This window comes from Brachionichthys hirsutus, chromosome 9 (assembly GCF_040956055.1).
Source record: "Brachionichthys hirsutus isolate HB-005 chromosome 9, CSIRO-AGI_Bhir_v1, whole genome shotgun sequence".
Lineage (NCBI taxonomy): Eukaryota > Metazoa > Chordata > Actinopteri > Lophiiformes > Brachionichthyidae > Brachionichthys > Brachionichthys hirsutus.
In genome coordinates, this window is record NC_090905.1 from 5053744 (window position 1) to 5081359 (window position 27616).

Sequence of the window (27616 nt, forward strand, 5' to 3'; positions counted from 1 at the left end):
ATTGACCTGATATGCTATTTATACATAAATAAATAAGATCATGTTCCAATTGCTGGCACAAGGTCACGTCATAATAAATATTATTTCAGTTCATTTAGCTTTGACTTGCATTAAACTGAACATTTGCTCGGAAAAACGAAAAGACACGCTAAGAATTGAAATTCATTTTTCCCCCAAATATGGTCCAATTGTTTAGAAACCAATCTTCCCTGTTCTTCAGCCTGCTTGTGAAGTTAAGAGAACAACAGTCTGTCTTTTTGATCAAATATTGACCTACAGCGGTGAAAATGCAGCCCTGGCCAGAAAGACGACTTACATGGACATTTTCAGTTCCTGCAGCAGACATCAAGAAGTATTGATTCTGTTTTGAAGAATAGTTATTCATGCTGCAGCTATTTCACAGAATGCTTTGAGTCTCTGTTCGAGTTTATGTTTTACCCGAGTTCAAAGGTCAACTGATGCGTAGCGGCCCGTCTGTCTGGCCCTCGGTCGCCAGGCCTTTTCCAGGAAGTCTGTGGTCTGTTTGCCTGTGGAGAAATGAAGGGCCGCCGCTGGAGAAATTTCCCCTCCATAAAACCAACATGTGGACAAACGGACGAGGGGGCCAAGCCCCATTAATGGCGCTCAGACTGCCAGGAAAACCTGGTCAAGTTAACAAGTCACCAAGTCCAACAAGTCCAGCGCTCACTGCAGTTACTTTCTCCGAGCAAGTCGATAAAAACGTACTTACCGGTAATAATACACATTATATAAAGTCTGCAGTGAAGACCAAACATCAGGCAGAGGATCAAGAAGAATGAATCCTCAGCATGTGAAGGCTTTCCGTGTAACGTCCTGTGTGGGTTTGGAGGACGGCCATGAACTGCACGTGATGTTTAGACGATACCATGAAGCCTTCATCTAAATAAAAGGATCACACGAGAGCATCTGTTTCACGACGGATTACCAGGGTGGTGCACTTACAGTAAGTTCCTGCTTCTTGATGAAATGTACTCATATCTGCAGGGGGGCATAAACGTTCTGTAGGGGACGCTAGAGAGCAATTCTGCTGCAACCAGTAAGGTTGGTGGTTTTTCAGCATTTTCAGGCTCCAGAAACTCCAGAAAGACTCAAACCTTTTAAAAATGTACATCATCTCTAAAAAAAAAAAAAAAGCAAAAATAGGAGCTTTGACATCAGAAATTGACTGCACTCACAAACCATTATAAAAAGCCGAGTGAGCAAATGGCTCTCAGAGGCCCAATCGTACATGTGGGCTATTAATATCTATAAAGACCAGTAAGGCCATCAAATGTTCACACTCAAGGAGCTGCAGCCTGGTAAGGTCGTAATTATCTACAATATTGGGTGACTAATCAATTGATTGATGAAAATAGACTTTGACGTTCATAAAAAGGAGCAATCTAATAAATCAGAAATAAGAGTTTAGAAACTCTACTAACACTAAAAAGGTGTCTTTTAGGATGTTAAACCAACCAACCAACCATATGGTACATATGGGTACATCAGTGTCTCTGACATCAACACAGTGTCCTGCCCCGCAGAGGATTCATATCCTCCTCTGCTGTGGAATTCCGTCCCGGAGCTCAGAGGCTTCGAGAAGGAGATTCATCAGGGAAGTGTTCGGGGCTTAAAAGCAATGCTTAGATTCGTCAGGCCAGCTGCCGCCGACGGATGCCAGCGACTGCAAAGAGCATTATGTAACTTCATACTGCTTTGACATCAGGCGCCCATATCAGGGCCCCGGGGGGCCCCCGAGTGAACCACAGTAAACTTCAGTGACCGGGGCAGGCCTGAACAGGCCTGTTGTATATTATCCATTGGTGATGGATCTCCACCTGCTGGAGATCCATCACCAATCACCAACTGAATGTTTCAATGAGACACAATCTATTTTTTTCTTTCTGAAAAATTGATTAAACTTGAGGTCTCAGCTCACAGCACACCTCTAATCTCCTTCAGGGAGCACCGTTCCCTCACAGCAAGCGGCTTCTGGGTTAAAACCTGAGGTCCTAAGACATGTCTGTGTGGGTTCCCCCACATGGTGAGCTAACCCCACTCCCCAGTCCAAAAATACCCAGCAGCAAATGACTCCTGCAGGTGCGAGCGTTTGCCCAGTATCAGCTGGGATAGGCTAAAGCGAGCTTAGAAGCTCACTGTGGCCAAAATCCACAACATCCCAGTTGCTCAGCACCAACCCTCCCTCCTGAGAACAACATCCTCGGTCCAGAGCTTCATCATGGACCACCGGCACATCACTCGCTGGACCTCGGGACCAGCCAAAAACGCTTTGAGACCTCAACCGGCCCACCAGTGGGTCTCTTTGTTTGCTTTAACAGCGCTGCCGACCCTCCATCCTTTCAACACCATCGCCGCATCCACAGACGGTGACTACATGCTCCACAAAAGATCACCCTCCCCCCCCTCTCTCCTCTTCCTCCATCCTTGGGAGAAGAGTTCCTTTTTTGCCTTGTATGGCGCTTCACACGCTGCTTTTGTGAGGGAATTCATAGCCGCAACATTTCCTTCTCACTTCCTAAAAAGCGCAAGACAAGCTCAAGAGTTCACAAGTTTTTATCTCTGCAATCGGAAAGAGGAACAGCCTGATTCATCGATCGTAAACCTGTCCCAATAAGAACATCACACAAATGCCCCCTGAACGGCTCCCTGGGGAGGTGGTCCGTGCATGCCCACACAGGAGGCCTCGGGGAAGACCCAGGACATGCTGGAGAGACTATATGTTTCTCAGTTTTGCCTGGGAATGCCTCGGGATCCCCCCCTGGAAGAGGTGGCTGGGGAAAGGGAAGTCTGGAAATCCCTGCTGAGACTGTTGCCTTGGCGACCCGGCCCCGGATCAGCGGTGGAAGATGGATGGATGGGCATTGAGCAGCAGCAGGGCCTCTCGGCGTGGGAGTGGAAAACTGATTGGCAGCAGCAGAGTCAGAGTGTAGAAAGTCATTAGGATCCATCCTCTGGGCACATTCAGCATAACCAATCACAGTCACGCATCCATCCAACAGCTGCTCACTGCGGACGCACGCACGGCTGACTGAACTCCAACCTTTATCACCTTTACTGTGAGGAAGGTTCTCAAAAACGCACAGAGAGACAAAGAATCAGGACGTCTACAGGACGTGTGAAAGCCGAACACGGCCGAAGTGTGAGACGTGGCTCCGTCGAGGCAGATTTTCCACAAACCGCCCGGCTTCCCAACCAAAGTCTGCAGCAGACCTCACCTCATCTTGGCTGGAAGGGGGGACATGGAAACAAGGAGAGGTGGAGCGGAGAGAGGAAGGGGAGGTCCCAGTATGACTAAACGTTCCCTCCTGTGGGGGGGGGGCGCTTGGTGTTACCGTACCTCCGGGAATGTGATTGAAGTTCATCCGTGGGCTCGGAAGCCTCTAGTCAGGATGCGTCCCATCAGACTCGGACCTGCAGGCCGAGCACCTTCACCTCGCCGGATCACACCATCCTCCATCGATGGGGTTTGGTTCTGTGGAAGATTCGCTCTCGGAGATGAGGAAAGATGCCGTCCAGTCGATCAAGTTGTTAAAACAGCCCTCCATGACAAGGTTTCTGGGAATGTTCAGGGAGGAGTTGATTAGACTGCATGTCTGGCCAAAGCGTGCATGCATACGCCGGGTTCACCGATGGAAGCAGACGAGCAACAAATCATCTCCGATGACAGCTTGCTTCACCCCAAAGACATTTTTTCCACCAGTGTTACACATTAAGAATCAAATAAGCCGCATTCCAACACATTCTGAGCAGAGAAACTATCCGTCTCATCATTTCCTGAACCCTTTTCCACATTAAGCTTTGTTTAGTCCGGCTGGTCATTCACACGTCAGATGGGGAAACTCAAAAGACCGTAAAGTTGATCTTAGTTTGAACACCAAAAACCACAAGGGGGGGGGGGGGGGGGGGGGTCACGTACTGGTAAAACTGATTTATCACTTGTACTTCAGAATCACAGGATCAAACAAGAGTGAAATAATGAGAGGGAAAAGTGGAAAATAATATTTTCTGATGATTCCATCTGGAGAAGCCAGATTGATGAAGACATCAGCATCATTACCGGCAATCAGTCACCGTTCAGTTTGATGAGGGATTCAAGATCGGAGCTGAAATTAGTTTGCTGAAATCAGTCTGACATTTAGAGGCATAAGATAAGTTTGGTGAGATTTCTGGAACTGCTCCCACTCGGGAAGTAATTTTCCTAAAACGGACGCTCCGTCCCATCTGGGTTGTTTGACATGGATACAGTCGACTCATCCCAATGTAGAGACAACGTATGTAAACCAGTCTGAAGGAATAGGACTAGGGAAGTTCTCCCAGTGCAGTCCTGGTAAAATACCCATTCAAATAAAAACACACTCCAGTTTTCAATACACTTAAATTTTATTGAACAGACAGGAAAATTATTCAGTTTGAGAATGTGAAAAAATCCCCCGCTGGCCAACGAGCAGCCAGAACGGGAAAGAAAAGTAAAAGAGGAAGTGAAGCGAGGAGCTGGTGGACCGGCGCACAGAAGCGGGGAACGCCGGAGCATGCTGGGAAACCATTTCTTCTGCTGCCTGAAGAGACACAGAAAGAAAAAATATAGATATCAAGCAAAACCGGGTCAGGAAGGACGGAAAAGCTTCCCACGTTGAAGTTTAGGGAACGTTTACGGAATTCTAATAATCAGATGTCAACACAGGCTTCCTTCCGTTCCCTTTTACAGAAGAAAACGTCTCAAACTTAAGCCTTTTTAAAAATATATTCAAGGTACCATCTGTAGATTAGACCCAGTAATTTAACACCTCAAAAAACCAGTGTCTTAGGAGGGACACACATTTTTTACAGCCCTTCTGTGCCAGAAAATGTGGAAACAAGACGAGTGTCGTGACGATCGGCAGACACTTCAGGCCTGCTTCGGTTATGAATGAATAACAAGCCCCGAGGAAAGATTTCTGTCAACATACCTTTCCTGTGAGGGGATCTCTACTCGTCCACGTACTCGAAGGGCTCGGGGGGCTCCGGTTCCTGCTCTTCCTCCTCGATTTTGGGGCCGTGAGCCGAGACGGGTTCCACCAGCTCCTCCTCCTCTTCGCTGGTGTCCCTCATGATGATGATCCCGCCGGTGTGGAGCTGGCGGAGGGCGAGACAAGTTTAAAAGGATCCTGGCAGACGCGCGAAGCTAAAGAAAGCCCCAGAGAGAGCTGCGACTGTTTACGTCTCTCTCTCTCTGATGTCAACGGGGGGGGGGGACGACGACAAGAGAGGAATTTGTCACAACCACAGGAATTTCCCTTTGAAGTATAATAATAAAAATGGCTGGGCCCGACAGTGATGGAAGTCAGTGGAACCGTTTCTCCCACTTTCTGTGCGTTCGCTACATTTTATTTCAACTCCAATAAAATAAAAAAAAGAAGACAGTCAGGTTCATATTAATGTCGGCTGAAACTAATTACGGGCTTTCAATAAGCCTGACACCGGCCAGCTTTCAGGCCTCGTCTGAAAGAAATCCTCTCCACTTCCTAAACTCGTCTTAAATATACAAGCAAATCCTTAAAAGGAAAGCGGCGGTACAAAATTTGAGACGAGCAAAGACACCATTTTGGCACGAGAATCGTGGCGTCTAATGCTAACAGACACAAAGTAAAGCAGGACTCCCTCTCCACAGAGCCGAGGCCTCATGTCATTTACAGCAGGGCTGCAGTCGGCAGGTTTACAGCCTGAAGGTGGGGGGTGAGGGGGGGGGGGGCGTTTCTGGGTCTGGAGATGTTCGGCAGAAGCCAAAGCCAAACCAGCACGCCCGATTCTGACCCGAACGGACGCCTGACTGAGATACTCTCACGTGATTGAATGCCCTTCTGTTATGTGTGAAGTATCCCAGCAGACCTGTTTGAAGGGCTGGTAGCGGCACGTCTCGGGCATGGTCAGCACTTTGAGCTGGGCCGGCATCACTCTGGCCGGGTTCTCCAGCAGCTGGAAGTTTGGCTCCGCCTCCTTCTTCTTCTCCTTTTCTTTATCTTCTTCTTTCTTGTCCTTTTCACCCTCCTGGACCTCCTGTCCAAAGACAGGCAGCATTTTCCACATTAGGAGTAGTGCGGTTACTTGTTATATTTTATATATATACATTTTTACTTGCTTGTCTTCACCGACTTTACTTCTGATTACCAAGTTGTAGAAGTTTGGGATATTGATTTGACATTGTCCAGTCAGCAAATGTCTTGCGACTGGACACGTCTCCTTTAGACAAAGTCTCTAAATGGAGCCAAATCAAACCCAAAGACTGAGACTAGAGCCGGTCCAACGTTTTCCAGGCTCCTCTCTCAGCACCAGAGCGGAGCTGGAGCGTGGCAGAGGGGATCAAACACGCTGCGGATGCCCCAAAGAAAATCTAATGGAACGTTACACTCGCTCCGCTTTGTGTGGAGCCTGGGGGGGGGTTGTCCGAACAGACCGCGCGGTTTCACGGGGCAGTTTTAAAAACCCCACGAACACAGACAGAACCTCAGAACCTCCAGATGTTCGGGTTCATTCAGAATCCGCCTGAAACTATAACGAAGTATTTTGTATGTTTTTTGAGTCTAGAATAGTTTCGACATGGAAGGATTTCAAAACAAAAAAAGACAAACTATGATCTGGTTGCTGAAAGTTTGAGGGCTGATCATTTTTACTCACCACTTCCATCTTCTCCTCCTCCTTTTCTTTCTTTTCCTTCTCCTTTTTCTTGGCCTTGGCTGTGATGGACAGAATGGCGGTGGATACCTGTCATGCAGAGAGAGAGAGAGAGAATGGCTGTAACTCTAAGACAAGTGCCATAGACAGGCTAGTCACCCACAAAGCAAACCATGCTTGGTCCTTTCATTCCGAACTGAGAACAATCAGCCAGAAATAAATGATAAAACAAGTGATGGGTCCGACGGGGCCTCACCTTCTCCTTCTCCTTCTCCTTGGGAACCTCCAGAGCTGGAGGGTAGGCGAAGGTGGAGGGCTTGCAGTTGGAGCGGTACTGCACCTTCGGCATCTGAAGAGGACAGAGGAAGAGGAGATGCTCATGCCGAATCACGGGTCGGGTCTGAACCGACTCGGGTCAAAGAGGAATGAGCTGGTGAGATCATAGGTTCTTCAGTCCAGCGCTTTTCCCCAGACGTCGTGTCGATGCGTCCACTGGATGATGAGTAATACCGACTTTCCTCCAGCATCGACGAGTGCGGCGAGATTTATGAGTGTTCTTAAACTCAGACGTGACCATTACACCCGTTAAGATTCAGTCAACGACGGACAAAACTGTTCCCTCATTTTCTTTGTTTCTTTGGTAAATAAAAGTGAGGAGGAATAATTTACAGATGGATGTTTAAATAGTATGAAAACCATGAAATCAATTATTCAAGGGTGGTTCTAATGTTAATGACAGGAATGACTTGTTAATCCTTTACTTCATTTGGGAACGTATACCGGATAACTAAACCTGGAAGGAATGAAAACAAGGATTTTTCTGAAACAGCTAAATGTTTTTAAAGAAACATGTTAAATTAAATTCTTTCATTAAAGAATTTCAAATCTGCAGAAACAGCTATTACAACACGCCCCTTCACTTATTAGCTCGTCAGCTTAACTGTATGTAAAAAATGAAGAAGTGCTCGGCCTATTTGAGCGAGACAAACACGGAAGAAGAGCAGCAGCTCTGACTTCTGTTTAAAGTGAGCCATTAAATTATAACAGGGGTCTGAACTTAAACTGCAACAGAGCAGAAGACTCTCAGCCGATTGTCTGTAGTACAAGTTCACTGCTAAATGACGAGGACCTTCTTTTCCCAATAAAAAAATGCTTCCTCCTGCACCATCTCTTGTGTATTTTCTTTGGGGGGGGGCTTCCACCGAGCATATACCGGTACTTTCAAGTGTCTCGTACAGCTGTGGGTGTCCCTGGAGTCGTATGAAGAGCTAATGCCAGTGTAACGTCTGCTAAAACAAAACAAAACAATGTGTCGCAGCGATCCCTTGGCTTTAGTGTGCGAGTGGCAGTGGGCCAGAACGGGCCCGTCGGGAGTGTCTCCTCATGGATAGGCTGCTTGGTGACAGATGTTGGCAAGCCGAGGGAGCTTAATAGCTTCTGCACCAGACGGAGCGCCGGAGACAAACGGAGCAGCCACACGTTGCGGTCAGGCCAGTTCATTTTAGTCTTAGTAGCGTCATTACCTTCAGGTCCTTGTTGAGGCCAATCACAGCAGTTGGTGTGAAGGCCAGAGACAGGAAGTGAGAGAGGGGGAACCAGAACCAGAACTGGGTGAAGACGAGCAGCCCGACCATGGATGGCATGTGAGTGTGACCCGTCCTGGACTGCAAAGAGATGGTGACGTTACGTCCACCTGGATGTCAGAGGAGGACGTTTCAGTTTAGAGGGACAGACTTAGAGTCACAATAATGGAGACAAGCTCTTCAGAGGACAGAAAGAAAGACTCGGATTTAAGTTCGTCGCATCATCTGGACACATTTCCTCTTGAAATGCTGTGAAACACAAGATATTGTGAATTATCTTCATCAGAAGAGTCCAGCTGTCACCGGCTGATTTTCATCTTAGATGATTTCATTAGCATAATTCTTATCATGGCATCTGAAGGTGGGTTCAATCTAAACCAGAATAATAAAGCCTGGGTTCTGAACATCAGAGATCATGAAACAGAGCTCTCACTGCTCACCAAACGGGTTTAGCTATGAAGCAGCACGCTGAACCGCACCGACAGTTAAAGACTAGACCAGCGGTCAGGGCTTGTCTGGATGGTCTCACGCAGGAGCGTCTTGACATCTCTGCCGAGTTCATTACCGCTAATGTGCCTGATTTGATACGCGATTGAGGTCCTGCCTGCCTTCAAGACGGCTAATCTGCTTAGAGCACAATAACCATCGTGCACTGTGGCTGGAGGAGTTAATCAAGTTTATGAACTGCGAAAAACGCACGAGTCACAATGTCTCAAAAACACATAAAGCTCACATCCTTTGAGGCGAACGGTGCAAAATACTAGAACCACTTCATTTTGTGTAGCTTGAAACACCCGATTCAGACGGGGGGGGGGCATAAATAGAGTTTAAAAACCCGCTTTACGGACCCCACACACACACACACACACAAACACTACGGACAGACACACAAACAGTGATGGGCAAGGGGGGGGGACTGAAAGACCACATGGCTGAGAGCAGCGCTGAGGTAGCAACGCCAGGCGCTAATGCACCTTGGCGTGATCTGTTCCAGAGACGCGGTGTGCGGGCGGTAAACCAGAGAGGGCTACTTAGTCTCTGCCTGACTGCAAAGAACTCCAATTAAGGCGCACGTGCAGAGAATCACACTTTGCTTGTTTTACAGTGAACCTTTAAGAATTGCGCTGAACAGAGTTTGATCTCTCTCGCCGATTAAAGCTCGTCCTCTGCACACCAACCTGCATCGAGGATTCCCTGGGCCAGGATGGCACCGAACTTGGCCATCACATCATCGTGCTTATCGTTGATCACCTTTGCGTAAAGTTGCCTGAACTGGTTCACCTTACACAGAGAGGGGAAGGAAATATGTTTGAGTACAACACATACGTATTCTTCTCTCACACGTGTTCCACTGTGATACTTTGAAGAATGAAGGAGGGATAGCATTTGGCGTAACAATATTGCGTTTAATAGTCACTAAGGAATAATGATATTTCACAAAACACCAAAACGACCCAAAGGAATAGAAGTTATTTCAACATTATTTATTTCCATTTATTTATTAAGAGGAATAACCCTCCTCATTTTAAGAGCAACAAATTAAATGACCTTAAGCAGCAATTAAATACATAATAACATTTATCTGCTGCTTAATATTGGTAATAGATATTTAACAAATCTAGAAATCATTCATTATATAAATTGACAGCTTCATTGATAACCGAGAAGCAATCCCACAGATCTGACAAGGTGACCCAAAACATTCGACACGTACTTTGGGACAGGTGACTTCAGTCTGTTGGATCATGATGAGGGCCGAGGCAATGAGGGCACCTTGTCTCACATAATTTACTGGGTCATTGGTCATGGGCTCCAGGAGATTAATGGCTTCCTGTGAAGAGAGAGGCGTAAAAGAAAAGTGGTCAATGTGGCCCTAAAGTACATTTTACTTCCAGTGAACCGTTACCCAGCCACTACACAACTATCAGATATTTAAAAAGGATTATTGCAGGTTATCCCACATTAGGAAACTAGGAAGGGATGAAATTCAAATGGAGTGAAAAGTCAGAAGACTTTCCTGTGCAATTCAACAGGGATTATCAGCAGAAGCAGCCAGACCGCAAAAAGTAATGGCATTAATGCCATCCATATCTAGTTGCCTGGGACAACAGCTGCAACAAGCCCCGCCCCTCTCATTTTCCTCCCATGAATCACTGCGAATGAAAAGCTGAGGCAGGACCAGCTCCTTCCCATTATTATTTGGCACTCTTCTGCTTTCAGCCGAGCTGAGGCATCAGACACAAACTAGGATGGTGACAGTGGAGCTAAAGCAAACCGTGTTCAGCCATGCAATGGGATGGAAGGTCAAGAGTGTAGAGCCAACACCAGTCAACCATGTCTTGCTCCTCTTTTAAATGCCCCATTGGGAGGGGGTAATTGTGGGTTTGTATTGTCAAGCCCAATCAGGCGAGCAGGTTGACGCGTATCGCCGCTGCTTGATCCTCTTAATCCGCGTACATCGGTAGAATCACGTCTTCAGGCATGCGCCTCAGCATGAATAGACTTTAAATCCTATTCAATTCATCACAGCTAAAAGCTACCAGAAGGCTTGTGCCAATAAACCCAAGAGTTCCAGTTTAAAACATTTATGTAACTATGTCACATAACAGTATTCTGAAATGTTGAAACTATTCTCTTTTGAGTCCGTTTGTGGGCAGTAATAATACCCCCCCCCCCCCCCCCAGAGGTGTGCAAATAATAACAGAATGCGCTCCCTCGAAATAGGTGACCCACTTCTCTGGCCACAACATTGTTATTCTCACTGAGGACTTTCTGTGCTCAAAGTAATACAGCAGGGTTTTGGAGCAGATCGACCCTATTTGTTCAAAAAAGATTCAATTGGATGCCTCCAGCCTACGGATGAAAGAAGCCACAGCTGGCTGGGCCTTCTGAGATTTATCAGCCAACACCACTGGGACACTTAGGGTCCTGCAGCACCTCTCATTTATGAACACTTCAAAATATAACAATAAACCCAAGGACGATAACAGGGTCCAATAATAAAAGAGACAGTGGCTGGAGCGAGCCAAGCCACAGAATTACCTTGGAATAGTAATCCATTTGATTAGATTCTAGCACAACTCTAGAACATTCGTTCTGTTGACATTGTCTTATTCAAATGTGTTAGACACAAAATGTCATCTAGGCTTTTATCGTGAAGCCTCAAAAGGCATATCCCAACAGGAATGTGCGCTAGTGCCGACATCCTGTTAGATAGGACCATGAAACGGCTGAACCCACGTGTCACTGTGTGATGCACGGCCTTGTCTTTCCAGTTCATCAATGCGTACGTCAGTGGAAGCAGGAAGATGACAAATACAAATTCTAAAACCATGTCTGGATTGTTTTTACTAAGATCAATTACTACTCCTTTATTATGAAACAGGATATTATAGCACAGCCGTCTCACCCTTTCACATACGAGTGCTCAGCTGCTGTTACTATTGTCATAGGTTAATTAAAACAGCTGGCAAACAAAATACAAAAAAGTTAACAATGAAGGGGGGGTTGAGGGAGAGGCACCCACCTTGTTGCCTGTTCCAGCACAGCAGATGCCCAGAGCCATGGCCGCCCCACAACGCACATGAGGGTTGTAGCTCTCTGACAGAAGGGACACCACGCTGGGACACTGCTCCGGAGTCCTAGAGAGACGGACAAAGACACCTTATAATCCAGAGGTTTGTCTAAATGTAGATGTTTCTTTAGCAAATTAAATAAAGACACAAAGAGATCTTTTTTTATTATCCATTAACCAAAAAAAGAAATCCAAAAAACTTGTCATTCAGTTTAAATAGCTAAAATAATGGGATTGAAGTAGTGGCACCAAGCTCTTAAATAAGGCTTACAGATGGGGAAAGCAGAGCACTCCACTTAATGTACTCTTGATTATAAGACAAAAGTGTTACGAGTCAAATGGTCGCTCAGATAAGGACCACACACAATTATTAAGATTCTCAAGTGGGTCAAAACGGCTTCAAGCAGATGACAGGGCCATTTTTAGCCCTTCAAATGGACACGATTTAAGATTGAACACTTATAACTCGACTGCTCCGACTTACTTTACCAGGCAAGAACAAATGTTTGTGTTCTGATTTCAACAAGAAATGATAAATTCTATTGTCAGTCGTCTTCAATTGTTCCAACCGTGATATCAAACTCGTGGTTGAATTATTTTTTTCGCAACTGTCCTTTTTTCCTATCTTCTTTTGTTTGATCTTTTAAATAGTTTAACCTAAAACCCTTTCAAACTCTTAAGATAGGCTAATTAGCTTCAACAATTGGCAAAGAAGAGAAGAACTTGGATGGAAAGGAGAAACAGGAACATGTTATCCCGTCTGTTAAGTCTAAAACCCAGTGAGTGATGTCTTTAGAGTCAAAATCAATCCTCCTATTACTGAACAATATATTTTTTTTTAATCACCAAATTATCTGAAATACTATTATAATCCAACAAAATCCATCATTAAAAGAATAACCATCTAATCCAGCATGATCTGGAAACAGCAAACCTTTACAGGCATACCCCCCCCCCCCCCCCCCCCATATTCTGACCCACGTAATGGCCCCCCTTTGCAAATTATGCAAAATGTTACACACATTCAAACGGGGGCTACTGGCCAAGAATCTCACATTTTTAAGATCAGAATTGTCACCGAGTTCGACTGAAATGGAGGACAGAAGAACAACAATGAGCGGACACTTGGAGAAACCGCATTCTGACAGACACCTGGAAAAATGAACTCAAATATAGTGCAGGAGAAACATAAAAAAAAGAAAGAAATGATGTTGGAGCACCCAACCAGCAAAAGGCTTCACCCCATACACGGATACTACATCGCTCACCTCTGCTTGCTTGAAATCAAGGAGAGCAGAAAGTGACAAATATAAACAGTAGGACGGCTGTGTTGAGGGGAAATTGCCTCCCAGAACCCGTGGCGTGTCGCCAGCACAAAGACATTCATCTGTTTAGTACAGGGTCTGACTCACGGGCAAGAAGAGGGGAGGGAGGGGGGGGGGCTGGAGCGAGGCTAGAGAGAGAGACGATCACAGGCTGTGAGGCAACGAGTCGGAATGGAGAAGCAGAGGAGCCGCAACATCTGAAACTTTTAAATCTGTGATCGCAGTTGGTGCGGAGGAAGACTGGGGGTTCCTCCAACATGTGGACGCGGTGCAAATTCCACTTCACGGGCTGCTTCAGTCAGAGACAGATTTAGGTTTCGCTGCAAAGGGAGGGCGTTTGTTTTTGGCGTTCTAATTTGAAGCAGGTGGGAATATAAAGGTGAGAAAAAGGAGCTTTAAAAAAAAAAAAAAAATGGCTATTTGACTAAGAAGTGTGCAAAAACTGAAATGTGAATTTGCACAGTCCAGCAGCACTAAATACCGCTTTAGGTTTTTGAACTTTAAGACGCGACAGCTTGGAAAAGTCACCCCGACAAATGAAATGGCAAAACGGAACATAAATTGCTTCATCTTCAGGAGGAGGTAAGAAACTACAGTTCTACTTACTGACACTGTTTTTGTTTTTCTATTCAGCGGGTCTGAACACTTTTTTTTTTTTACACCTGATAGAAAAAGCCGTCACATTTAAATTCTTTCGACTGAAACACAACGATTGGTGCCGACAGTTACTATTGTCCATTGTGATGCATGTATCCATCACGCTGTTTGTTAAATAAACCTCTCTCGTCTTTATGTCATCATCCAGACAAGTTAAAACAATCACTGAAAAAAGCCACTGCTCTCCTCTACAGACTTGTTCTTTAAAGTGGACCCAACAGATGAGAAGCGCGTTCCCTGCTAACGTCTCCCCGTTGGAAGTACTGGGCTGCGGTGGGATTTGCTGGAAGTATTTGGAGTTTGCAGTGTTTTTTCTTATCCTCCAGCCAGTGGATCTAGTAAATATTCCCTTTGAATCACACGCTGCATAAGGGATGAAGCATCCCGTGCACTGACCCACCCTAATCTGTGCCCTTTCCTGTGGGACCTCAGTGACCATGCTGACCGACTCCTCATCTCCAGAAAGATCCGAGCTCCGACCCACAATCAGGCCTGCTGTAACCTCGCCGGTACCATGTCTCAGGCAGTCACGGCTCCCCTTGAGGCTAACGGCTCACAGGCAGGAGAAGTGCCCGGGCTTCAGCTGAAATGGGCCGCGCTGCTTATTATCATGGTGATCGTTCCAACTATCGGAGGAAACATCCTGGTCATTCTTGCTGTGGGGCTGGAAAGAAAGCTGCAAAACGCCACAAACTACTTTCTGATGTCACTCGCCGTGGCTGATCTGTTGGTGGGAATCCTGGTGATGCCTATTGCCCTCGTCACCATTCTGTACAGTAAGTTCAGCATCGGGCATTTGTGTCAGTGAAATTCCGTGAAATTCGGTGAAATCATTCTGATGAAATCGTGAGCCACATGTTGAATGATATGGTGCAGGCACGATACTGCGTCTGAATTGGTTCACCTCATAAGGGCTAAAGGTAAGGTAAAAAAACAACAACCAGATCTATTACTAACAAACACACAACATCCCAAAGTGAATAAAGGTCTAGTGGGTTGGTGCATAATCAGCTACAGGTGCTTCAGATACTATGTAAACTTTATTAACATAACCGATCTATAAAAAAAAAAAAAAAAAAAAATTCTGAGCAGCACTAAAAGCTGAGTTAATCTCAAAACAAATCCTAGACGACACAAAACAAGAGATTCTGGGGAACACATATTATTTAAGTCAGCCAAACACTGGGCAGATATAACCAGCAAGGGAAATAATTTACGTAAATAACTTGTTTTTTAATTGTTTTAATAAAAGTTGCAGCCAAAAGATTAAAGTCTAGTTTCCTTTTTTCATGCTGCTGTTAAACAGCCCAATGCAGGATAAGGAGCTCCACAGGTTGAAAAGAATACGATTCTCGCCTCACACTGAACTCGTCATAAAACTAACTAACCAGTAATGCAAGTAGATATTCAGGGTAAAAGAACTAGTGAACCGTGTAATGCTATTTATGTGTTGAAAATCAGTTCTGCTTCCGTACAGTGTGACTGACTGTTCCAGCGGCTGGCTGGTGCGCTAAGCAGCCTGACAGGCCAGGGGCCCCCACTGCACTAAGATTCCATGTCTAAACAATGACCTTCTTCTTACAGTGCGAGTGGCGAACGGAAACATGAAACGAATGCACGACTGGACAAAAATGACTATTAATATTTACCTATTTGTTTCCTATCAAAGGAAACATTTAATTTGCAAGTTTGTATACAAACCAAAAAATATAAACAAGGAATAGAAGAAAAATGATGAAATTAATGCAGCAATTTAAGACGGGCGATAAGCTACAATACTTCCAAATACCAGATGAATAAAATACAATCATGCTACAGGTGGCATGCAGGGATATGGGATTTCAACTAATTTTGAGGGCACAGAACATTCAAGATTAATGAAAGAATAAGCACCGGTACGCGATGCTTCAATTTAAAACCTTAAACTGCCTCCAAAGAATGCGACTAGTTTACAGATCAACTTGTTAGGACATCTAGTCATGTTCCTGCTTGGCAGATTAATTCAAAGCAAACACGTCTGTTTGTTTGAAGTGCGTGATATGTGAAGGGCTGTAAACATAAAACATAGCAAAACATTCTGAGAGGAATCCTGATTTGGTGTTGCTGCCTAAAAACAAAAAAAAAGGTATTCTCTCAAACATTGCGCTGGGCTCATCGACTAATCCTTCTGTTAACCATCAGACATTCTTACTACCTCTGTTATATACCGGTAATGTCTTTTCTTTAAATAGCTGTCGGGACAGTATATTTTGTAGAGTTATATGCTTGTATGGCAATGGGTTTTGGTTGATTTAACACAAAACCACAAAAAGAAAGTACAGTAATCAAAACAGTTTAAATTTGTAGGTAAAAAAAATATTGCAATATGTCTAATTCCTATGAAGGCACTGACCACAGCCTTCTGTAACAGGAAGCTATTCTTCAGAAGCTTTGTTTATTTTTTGCTGGCATTTGTGGAAGACATTTTCAAACGCAAACCATTGAAGAATAAGAAAAAAAAAGCAACCCTTAAAGTATTTTCTCAAATACAGGAAAAAAAAGTGTCTTTTCTGCCAAAAAAAATGGGTTCTGATAATTGATCAGAGATTTGTAAACACTGGTTCTTTAAAGGCAATAATATGAAACTAACAAAAATACCAGCATTTGAATGCAGAAGAGGCGGAATAGGACCAAACTATACTTTGATGTTAAACACACTCAAAGTCTCTTAACTCAGGTCAAATAAAATAATCCATTCTATGGCCTTGCAAGCTACCCACTGATTTAGCTTAGCTTAGCTTGGGACCAAACACTGCAAAACATTTGTATTTATCAATTAATAAAACTCAAGACAAACTCAAAAACTTTGACCCAAACAGTCGTGACAAGAAAGAGGTGAGAGGAAAATGAAAGCCGTCTAAAAAATAAAAATAAAATAAATAATGCAAAGAAGAATTTCCAACAACAGTCTTTTATATTGTTAATGGGGGACGGGCCAAAAGCCAGAACAATTACTTGCCAATTTTATGCCTGGAACTCAAAATAAACACTTCTGTTGCGCATAGTCTCCAGCACATCTACATAAAGAGCTTTTAGCTCCATAAACAGTCAATGAACCCACCCTTTTCCAGTAAGGTCATTCCTCACTCAGATAAACAAACATCAATAGCTTGCATGAGAGCCACTTCTAACCCCTTGCCATGTGGTACGTCTCCCATAACTGGATGTGTATGAGATCAAATTCTTCTTGGAATTACAAAGGGATTTACATAGAAGTAAATGCACAACAACTTACCGTTTCACTGGACTAATTTCCTTCTCGTCTCCTCTTTAGATTCCGACTGGCCTCTTCCTGAACCCCTTTGCCCCATTTGGCTGTTTCTCGACGTGCTGTTTTCTACCGCATCCATCATGCATCTATGTGCCATTTCACTGGATCGCTACATCGCAATAAAGAAGCCAATCCAACACAGCCAGAACAAATCCAGAGCCAAAGCGATGGTGAAGATTGCTCTGGTGTGGCTCATATCCATTGGTAAGCATATCCAATCCACAATTCCTTCATTAAGTCTTTACTAAAAGATTATATTTTTTGCCTATATTTTACCAGTAACAATTCTTCTTCTGATTTTTCAGGTATTGCAATCCCGATCCCAATCAAGGGGCTCATGAACAACCATTTTCCAAACAACATCACATTTAACAGTAACCACACATGCCTGCTGAAAACAGACACTTTCAGGGAGTTTATCACGTTTGGCTCCTTGTTGGCGTTCTTCATCCCTCTGACCATCATGATGGTCATTTATCTACTTACTGTCCAGGCATTGCGCAAAAAAGTTTACCTGCTCAAGTCAAAGGTAACGCAGCGATTAAGCTACCCGACTGTCTCGGCGTTATTTCAAAGAGACCAGGCTGCGACCTCGCCACAAGTTGAGCAACCGAACATGCTGGACGGCGGACTTCCCGGGATCCACGAAAACCCAAAGACAGGCACAACAAACTTTCTGACAGAGGATGAAGTATGCTTTCGAAGAATGTCAACAATGGGAAAAAAGTCAATGCAGACTCTGAGCAATGAGCAGCGTGCTTCAAAAGTGCTGGGCATAGTCTTCCTCCTGTTCGTAGTCATGTGGTGCCCTTTCTTTATTACTAATATTACATCCGTGCTGTGCAGCAGCTGCGACGGCCGAGTTATTTCCCGGCTCATGGAGATCTTTGTCTGGGTGGGCTATGTGTCGTCGGGTATTAACCCGCTTGTCTACACCTTATTCAACAAAACTTTCAGGCAAGCATTCACGCGTTACATCACCTGTAATTTCACAAGCTGTGCCAGCCTTGAACCACGAAGGCCCTCCAGAGCATCAGTTGCAGATCGGACCCTCACAAGGATTTCATTCCGATCTTCCATGGCAGAAAACTCTAAACTGTTCATGAAGCGAGGAATGAGGAACGGCATTGGAGGAGTTAATTACCAAAGCCGGCTAAGATGCCGGCAAACACGCGCACAGTTATCAGCCGGCGTTGTGCTAGACACGATGCTTCTGACTGAAAACGAAGGTACGAAGCACAAGGAACGTGTCAGCTGTGTATAGCAATACCAATGGAAAGGGGGCATTTGAAGTTAATTGACGGTGCAGCAAATATTCAAAATGTATGATGACTGATCGAAATCTGATTCAAAGTTAATTCGTTTAATGTCAGTCCGTTCTGTCCTCTATACAAGAACGAGTTCTGAACATTCTGGCGTTCTGCTGTTTGTTTTCAGGCGCCCGTGGTGCTGTCAAAAATACTTATGACACATTTGGAAAAGCTTTCATCCACAAGTCACACTACTGTCATGCATATCAATTAATATGGCCAAAATAATATTGTTTGTTTTTACTTGGGCTTCCAAGACAGACCCAACATTGTGAACGATGGGAAGACAATTCATGGAGTACCAAAGGAGATTTTACATTTTCAAACATTATAAAATTAAATTTTAATAGACCTGTAACAGTTTAAAAAGAAGAAGGGGAATATATCCTCTATCAAACAAGTTCCAAAGACGAAGTTCACGGCACTCGAAAGAAACAACCTGGAAGCTCTCATGATGCTGAGCATTTCAACTGGGCAACCTAAATATACTGTAAACCATCACAGACAATGTGTTCATGTTCTATTAGGACGCCTACAGCGCTACCTTTCACACACACAATTGCATTGAACTCTTGAAATGACACTCTGTATATATGCTGGAAAGCATTCTTGTATGTGTATTACAGCCTGGTGTTTTTAAATGTTAACATATTTCAAAAAAAAGTGCATACCGGTACTAGGAAAGTGAATTTAAATGGAAATCTAAATGTGTTCAATAAACAATTTTCTGTGTTTCTGAAATCAAAAACAACTTTAATAATCAATCACATAGCTGTCCGTATTTAACTAAAGCTGAACTAAATTCAACAGTAAAACCAAATAAATGTTGTAAATCACAGAGCCTCGAATGATTAGTTAAAATGGAAACAAGCCTACTTTTAAAGCCTTCTACGCTCAAGAATTGCAGCTTGTAGTTTAATGTAAGCGAAACTACGGCAAACATTTTACCGGTAATTCAAAACAAACACCCAAAGTGAAATCCAGATAACACAACGGTGTTTGACCAATAGGGCAGATATTTGAGTTTGAATAAGGGTCTTTGACATTCTATAGCAATCTCTTATGATCGCCTAAACTGAATCTGCGTTAAAATAACCTATCATAGTCCTGATTTTATGAGAACAGCAAAGACTCGAGACATTTGACAAGCCGTCTTTCCTTGTGTACAAGTGTGGATGTCTGTGGAGTGAAAGGGATTGTCCTCGAGCTATTTGGGTGGGAAGTCGGAGGCCATCTGAATTATTTCGGTTCAGAAGTCTTTCTAAACACAGTGAAGATTTACTCTAAGTTTATCTAGCGGCCAACTGATCACAAAGAGGATCACAGAGCCTTCTTTGGACTTAAATATTTGACACCGTGATATTTGTACACAGTATAGGCATGCTATTTTGATATCCAATTGCTACTTTTTTTTTTAAGTTTAAAGTTGAGTGAATCCTAATAAAAAGACAGTAAAAAAAAGCGGAGGAATAACATTAATGAAGACCTAGATAAATTCGAGACAACAGTGCATCTAATACTCCTTTCATTCCACGGAGAAGGTGTGTCTTTGTAGCAAAGATACATAGATATTATTTAAAACTTATTTTTATCAAAAAGAAGAATGTGTTGGAATCTGAATAGAAAGGCCTCTGGTGCATAGAAAGAATAAGAATTCAGTGCTCCAGTGATTTAGGCTGGTCCTTACCTGAACAAAATGAAGCCAATGGATTCAACAGCAGCCCTCCTGACATCATCATTCACATCGCTCACCTTAAAGAGGACAAACAAAGCAGCCAAATAAACAAAGTTGATACCGAGAACTAAGATGACTCGTTATGCAGCTCCTGCCTGACTCCACTGACGCACCGTCTACTAACTTAAGCTTGTATCAAGACGCCACCTACAGGATAATACTTTATTACAGTACTCACTCTAAAGCCTGTAGCACTCTCAGAAAATTTAATGTTGCCATGTTAGCAACATTTGAATTCCGGTGCTTCAGAAAATTGGCATCTTAAATTGGAATACGGAGCAGACTGGATTCAGAGCCTTTAGTTTAGTTTCACAGAACGAAGAAAACAATGTAATATACCGACTCTAAATGTCTCATGAGTCTGATTTAAACAGGAGATTAATCTCTCGATTAACGTTAGCCTAGACTAAAACAATCAATATCACATCATTTAATCACTTTGAATTATGATGTCATTCACAGTTGTGTAGCAATGTAGGCTGGCCTCTGCTTCCCCTCCAGCAGTATGATGGGCCCGTCTTTCCCTCGGTGAAGTAAAGTGTTGTTAAGGACACCAAACAGGAAACACTTACAGCGACATGAAGCAGGCGTCGGATGGCCTTGTTGTTCCCGGAGCCGCAGAACGCCATGCCCACTGTGTACATACCAGAGCGTCTCAGGATGGGGTCCTATCATCGGAAAGTGAAGGAAAGCAGTGCTTTGAGAGTGTGTCTCCGGAACTACAACTACAGCTGACATAGTTAAGTCCTTCCTTGTTGGTTGTCCAGGGATAACTAAGCATAAGTCACTCCATTTGAGTTTTTCCTACATGCAAAAGAAGCAATTATAGCACAAAAGCAAAGTGCTGCACCATCACTCTCTCCAGAAAGTAGATCATATTGAAACTTGGTGTTCATAAAGCACTTTTTGAAGACTTTTCAGCCTTACCTTGTCTCTGCAGAGGCTTTCAATAAGGGCATCAGCCTCCTCCATGCGTCCATACATGACCAGGGCAATTCCTACCGCCAAACCACGCAAGATCTTCTCGTGCTGCGTCTCCTGGGCATAGCCTACCATGTCCTCAATGGCCTGGGCTGACTTGGAGCCCAGCATGACCAGACCCAGAGCAAGGCCTACAGCTTCACCTGAATAATAATAATAATAATAATAATAAAAAAAGATCTTAATGAACAGCCTTCCAAGGAAATACTAGTTATGCACTACATAATCAGTAAACCGATATTCAGATACATACCAGTAACAGCATCGTCTTGGTAAAGATTGGACTTGAGGAGGTCGTAAACATCCTGCCTGGCTGTGCCCAACGCAGCCAAACCAAGGCCAAGGGCCCCACCGTGACGGACAATCTGCGAAACAGAAGAAATCTCATCACATTAAGCAACTTTGGTGACTTAAAGTGATCACACCAAGGCAGGCCAATCATCAGCGCTGATTTTCGGCATGTGACACATGACGTCTGACGGCTACCAAGAGACCAATTTAAAACTGGGTTGGCAGCTGTTAAGTTAAGGCAGCAGACTGAACCAGCTTGGTGGAAAAGCCCCATGTGACCCCAATAACATCCTAGAAACACAAGGGGCAGCTCTGCTCACTTGTGGTCCCTCCGGACGCGTCTGCAAATCACTTAAAACAAGTTTGCTGATAATATTAAGCACATGCTTAAAGGCATTTAAACGAAATACAACGCACGTTTGTGGACACACTGTTCCATGTTACACAAAACACAGAGACAAAAGTAATCCCGTGTGCCACTTTGGGCTTTGAAATAAAAACTTACATCGTTGCTGGCATTCTTGAGCTGGTTTAGAAGGTAGTCAATGATGTCGCCACCATGGTTGGCATGAATGAGTCCCAGAGCATACAAGCCTCCTCCCTCCTGGTAAGCCGAGCCTGGGGAGGTGTCTTTAGGCAAATAGGTGGCCATGAGCTGCAGAGCCTCTTTCTCGTGACCCTGAAAAATACATGACTCGTGATCGGGCTGGAACTTCATTATGCTTCTCTCTATCCATCACAGTGAGATATATTTACTTTGTGGATGACTCCAAGACTTGCTGTGGCCGTGAACTTCGCCCAATTGGTGGCTCTTGCGAGCCATTCCAAGTTTTCTCTAAAAAGAAAATTCAAAACCATTAAGGAAGCAACTCAAACTGTTCTGATGCGATAGGCCATCGTCACCAGGGGGGGAATGTTAGCAAAGGTGAAAACTGCCTCAAGTGAATAAAGCAAATAATTTTAAAATAAGAAAACTGACGAATTTGATACACATCTTTATGTTAAATTTCAATGAATTCTGTCTAGCTGTTTTTGAAGAGGTTTGGCCATGTGTGACCAAAATGAACTACGATAACATCTTGGACAGGTGCATTAAAATCCCCCATCTCTATAAGTTATGAAAAAGTTATATTTTCCTATTGATGGTAACAAATACCTGAGAAACTGGTCACTTGTGGTTCCCGTGTGCATGAACGAGTTGGCTATTACCGTGGCTGTGTGGCACACCGAATTTCGAACTGCATCCTAGAGTGAAAAGAAAAATATACATATACGAAGTTCAGAAGAACGCAGTCACATTAAAATCACTTTATCTAACCATACCAATATGGTTTATGTTGTCTAAACCATTCCTTTTGCTGCACTTCATTACCTTTGTGTTTTTGAGGATCATGAGATCTGTATTGTTGTTTCGGATTAGGAACTGCAAATGCAACTCAATGGCCATCTCACCGCTCAGAATTTTAATCATCTTGGCATTCTGATCTTTAGGTTCATCCTTCTAAAATACACACAGAAGAAGAAAATGATGATGATCTCGCAACCAAGTCAAAGTTGCTCTGCTAAACAGAACAACGATGAGGCGTCTGGCATACTGTACAGAATATCCCCATTTTATTACACTTTCTGTTGGCTTTCCAGCAGGAGAGCTGCCAGCTTTCTCGTCTGTCTCCATCGCATCACTGTAACACAAAAAAGACCCCACGACAATAGGTTACATTACAATAGTTTCACTCACTAGCCCCAGGTCTTCCCTTAAAACCCTTGAAATAAAAATAAATAAATCAGAAACAGCAAAGAACTTGAGAACACAATGCCTTGGCTCAAATGAACGTCTCCTCATTCTCTCCCCCTACACCCACCCGTCTTTTTCTGGCGGGGCAATGGTGCCTGTATTTGTAGAGCCGGGGACAGCAGGGATAGGTGTTCCAACAGTTCGCAAATTCTGAATGACAGAGGAGAGGAACTGCTGGCTTGCACTCTCGTACAGGTCAAAGCAGATTTGATAGGCCATCAGCAGGTTGTCCTCCTTCACTAGTTTCTCCAGGATGTCACTCACAGCCTGTGGGTCATCCAGGAATATCAGGCACTAGAGATGAGAAAAAAATGAGGAGAGGAATTTTGTGTTGTGACAATTTTGGGGTACTCAAATTTTGCGAAAATAGATAAATATATATAAAATATATACGACAATCAGTAGGCCCATATATCATTGCTCCCTTATACTTGATAGTACATAGACTGCAGTATGGCATGAGACATATTGTTCTATCTTTACATAAATTAGACTTCATTATTTCAGCAGCATCCAAATAAATATCCAAAGCTGCAACAAAAACTGGAAGCAACATCGTAAATAACAACATAAAAATATTAAAATAATTTCAACTTGCAGCATACAAGGAAAATGTGTCATTTTAAATTGATAAACTTTTTCAAGTTTATTCCTAAATAAAATCAATCTCTCAAAAATGAAATAAAAACATTGAATAGATTTATATTTAACATTAGTGGATTTAGTCTGCTGCATCGAGTGTTCTTGAGGATCTGATTGTTACCTGACAGACATTGATAAAATCAGGCTTCTCCAGGTTCATATAGAGCTTGACCAGCACCCGCAGGACCTCATTGCGAAACTTCTTGTTCTGCATCAGAGACATGCACACCTTCAGGCTGTAGGCAAGGAGGCCACTCACATCAGTCTGCATGAGTGGGGAAGAAAAGAGGAAAAAAAAACGTTTTGTTAAGACAAAATAAACATTATTTGATTAAAAACAATAGCTTAATGCAGCTCTGCACTCCTGCATGAGAACTATGCTTGTGCACGTTGTGCATCACAAAAAAAGACATTTATTTAATTTGAATCTGAAGTAAGTGGTCCCACTGTAGTAAGATACTCTTGCTTAGTACCTAAAAAAGATATTCTAGTGAGTTTTAAATCCAACAATAGATATTAAAAACTAATCAGATCTCAAAACACAAAAATTCAACTCAGCTGTAAACGAAAAAAGTGACTGACCGATTCTAAGATGGTTTTCTCAAACATGTCAAGCCTCCTGGTCTCCAGGGCGATGCCGATTGCCTGCTTGTACTTGTGATCATCGAGGCAACGCAAGAACATCTTGTTGACAATGCCCTCAAGGCGGGGGTCAATACTTTTCTTCTCCTCTTCCTCTGGCAGCTCAGCATTCTCTACCCGCAGCTTAGTGTAGTGGTCGATGCATTTGGCTAGCAGCAGAAACACAAAACGTAAAATAAGTGTTCCATTTCACTTGTGTCGTTCATTGGATTGAATTTCATTTGAAAGAAAGCAATTGATTAAATTTGCTTATTTATTTCACAAGTGGAACAATCACAGCAGTATTAACAGTAACAGAAGAAAATTATTAAAAGAAGAGAAACAGGCAAGTTAAATGTGGTCAGGTGTTTGGTTTGATCACTCACCAATGATGGTCTCCACGTATTCCGAGTCATCTGTGACATTGAAGAGCTCTCCAGCACCGAGAGCATAGTTCAGAGATTCCTCAAAGGCTCCGAGGTGGTAGAAAACCTTAGAAGCCACCAGAGCAGCAAAGGCTCTGCTCCGGAAAGTCTCATCCTCATATAGGACCTCGCTGCGGGACGACAATAGATTGTTAACATTCCTGAATGTCCCTTTTTTCCCCCACAGAGCAATTTATACAAGAAAAACAATTCTACAAAATCAGAACGGCTGCAGCTCTCCTTAAGAAACCCAGTCAATCACAAATACGTGTGGAGAGTTCAGTACATTACTTTGGTGAAACACACTGCACTACCTGCTACATCTTAACTGTACTGTTTGTGTCAATGCCATCTTGAATGTGTCACTGCATATAAACAATTTTCTCATGCACACAGAATACTTTGAGTTCCGGTATAGTATAGGAAATATAGTTTTGCCTTTAGAAATTCCCTGCCGAGTTTCAGAATACTTACATTTTATCTACTGATCCTGAAATCTCAGCCCAGAAGTCATTCACAATAGAGTTTAGTTTGTGAAGAGCAAACTCCTGCAAGTGAATCGGAGACATAGCTTACAATTCTGTTACTTTTGTCACATTGTAAAGTTTGTCAATGCCGCCAATGCAGGAGCCTTTTGCATTGGTGTGGTCAATACCAGAAATCAATCAGAACAAATCCTTACCTTGAGCTGTGGCTCCTCCTCATCAAGGAGGGAAATAATTCCAGCTTTAAAAGAAATAAAATAAATTTGATTGGGTGACTCACAGATTTCCTACATATACGTCTTCAGACAAGAATAGATATGAATCACTAAACTACTGCCAACATGTTTAAATGAACATTAACACCTTTGCCACATATTATATTATATAAGGTAACTAGGTACACACATTTAAGATACCGTAATACATTTTGGTGTTGAACGTATAGCATTGCTGTAAGGTAGTTGGACTTGGAAAGAATTGATTCAATGGTCAAGTATAAATCCGTTTTGCACTATAAATTACAGTATGGCGAAGTGAAAATGAAAAAAGGACATAGTAAATGTAATGCATTTATAGATTTTCAACTGTACTGTACAGTATATATAAAAATGAAATGAAACACCTTACAGTGCAAGCCCAGATACTACATCCTGTACTGTTAGCATTACATTAGCATTGTACTAATGCTTGTATTTTGAAAATAGAGAACACATACGTCGTTTTGCTATGCCAAAGATTGCAAACGGAGCTGCCATCCGGAAAAATATTTTCGTTTATTTATTTGCTTTTGGTCGGGAAACTGCTGAAACTGACAAGGCTAACATTAGCTATGTGACTCAGCTAAATCAATGGCAGACAGCTAAAGGCAAAGCCTAGCCAAATAAAAACACTTTCTACAACTTACCAGCGGATGTTATCATGGTTGGCAAATTATTTCTTCCTCAGCCCAACGACTTTGGTTGGTTGGTGGGATTCCGTGCGCCTTTTTCAGTAAATAACAAATACAAAATGTATTATATGTCTGAAAATGCACAACAGTGTGACAAGCCGACGTTAACTACTTTTTGTCAGGGACCGCAAGTCCACTCCTAAAGGACCTCAGAGTTGGCAGCCTTTGCCATAGCCGGAATAAAAATAAAAATAAAAATAATACTTTTCGCTGTATTCTATTTTAATAATGTTTATTAAATCAGAATTAATCCGATGTATTGTGTCTTATACGTTTTGATGAATATTTTATCGTTATATTTCATACAAATAATCCGTTTTATGAACTGGCTTTCAGATGCGGTGCATCGTGAGTCAGTTAACGCCTCAATGAATGGGAGTGAAGGAACTGCTAAAATACTTTGATGTACATCTAGAGCCGTACAGACCTAAAGCTTAAATTTTACTTTTTTTTTAATGCAGCCTGTACAAGTTAAAGAAAAGGGAGAATGCAGGATTTTAAGTATGCCAAATTTGCTGAGCCGAATTCTTATAAATTGTGTGTGTATGAGGGCAAATTGGGTCAGGACTGTCAGTATCTCCCAAAAATGTCAGATCGGGGTGCAGGTCATGCATAATAACATTAGGTATCTGCTAAATGCTTCCACAAGAATGAACATTGGTAACGAACAACTTAGTACAGTACAGTACTAAGATCTAGTTTAAGTTCAGAAACTTAAACTAGATCACATGTACAACATAGCCAATTGTGTTGCACCATACCACATTAAAGTTGATGTTCAGATGTTTCATAAAAGTAAAAGGCTTTGAAAAGTCTTACTTTATCTATACTGATGTCTACGCATTGAATTGTCAGATAAAATTCAAAAATGTTTTTAAAAAACAAGTTTAAAGTTATGAGAGAGGTTGCAGAATGAGTTTTATTTACATTATTTATCATGTCTAGTATTTCTTAAATTCGAATAGTTTTTTGCATTGTCCTTTTCATTTATATTTGTAAATACTATACATTAATTAATTTGTACCAAATAAATTCAATCAATGACAAAGCCAAATAATTTAAAGATCTTTTAGCTTTGGCAAAAATACACACTTTGCAGAGTGAAAGTAGGAGTACGATAGTTCTAGTAGAAGTAGAAATAATACAATTTCTGCTGTTTTCACTGGGGACTGAAAGCCAGTTACAAACTGAATCTGCGACTATCCGATGTTAATTTAAGGAAAGAATAAGCAATGGCATCCTTTTCAATAAAATTCAACATTGA

At 42.8% G+C, this 27616-nt stretch overlaps 2 protein-coding genes across 2 annotated transcripts; one reads left to right on the forward strand and one right to left on the reverse strand.

The window, feature by feature from the left end:
• Positions 1 to 4389: 4389 nt before the first annotated feature.
• Positions 4390 to 26446, reverse strand: psmd1 (proteasome 26S subunit, non-ATPase 1). The gene is made up of 25 exons (XM_068743108.1): positions 26308 to 26446; positions 25601 to 25644; positions 25393 to 25466; positions 24880 to 25049; positions 24455 to 24663; positions 23994 to 24137; positions 23298 to 23524; positions 23057 to 23117; positions 22808 to 22936; positions 22592 to 22680; positions 22192 to 22270; positions 21941 to 22114; positions 21398 to 21509; positions 21091 to 21287; positions 20736 to 20831; positions 20116 to 20180; positions 11779 to 11893; positions 9967 to 10083; positions 9431 to 9533; positions 8193 to 8362; positions 6926 to 7018; positions 6673 to 6759; positions 5887 to 6054; positions 4968 to 5133; positions 4390 to 4577 (listed from the first exon to the last, which is right to left on the reverse strand). Exons 1-24 carry the CDS (start codon positions 26321 to 26323, stop codon positions 4987 to 4989), a joined length of 2886 nt encoding a protein of 961 aa, XP_068599209.1. The 5' UTR covers positions 26324 to 26446; the 3' UTR covers positions 4390 to 4577; positions 4968 to 4986.
• On the forward strand, positions 14232 to 18382 carry htr2b (5-hydroxytryptamine (serotonin) receptor 2B, G protein-coupled). The gene is made up of 3 exons (XM_068743658.1): positions 14232 to 14584; positions 17122 to 17322; positions 17424 to 18382. Exons 1-3 carry the CDS (start codon positions 14323 to 14325, stop codon positions 18380 to 18382), a joined length of 1422 nt encoding a protein of 473 aa, XP_068599759.1. The 5' UTR covers positions 14232 to 14322.
• Positions 26447 to 27616: the final 1170 nt, after the last annotated feature.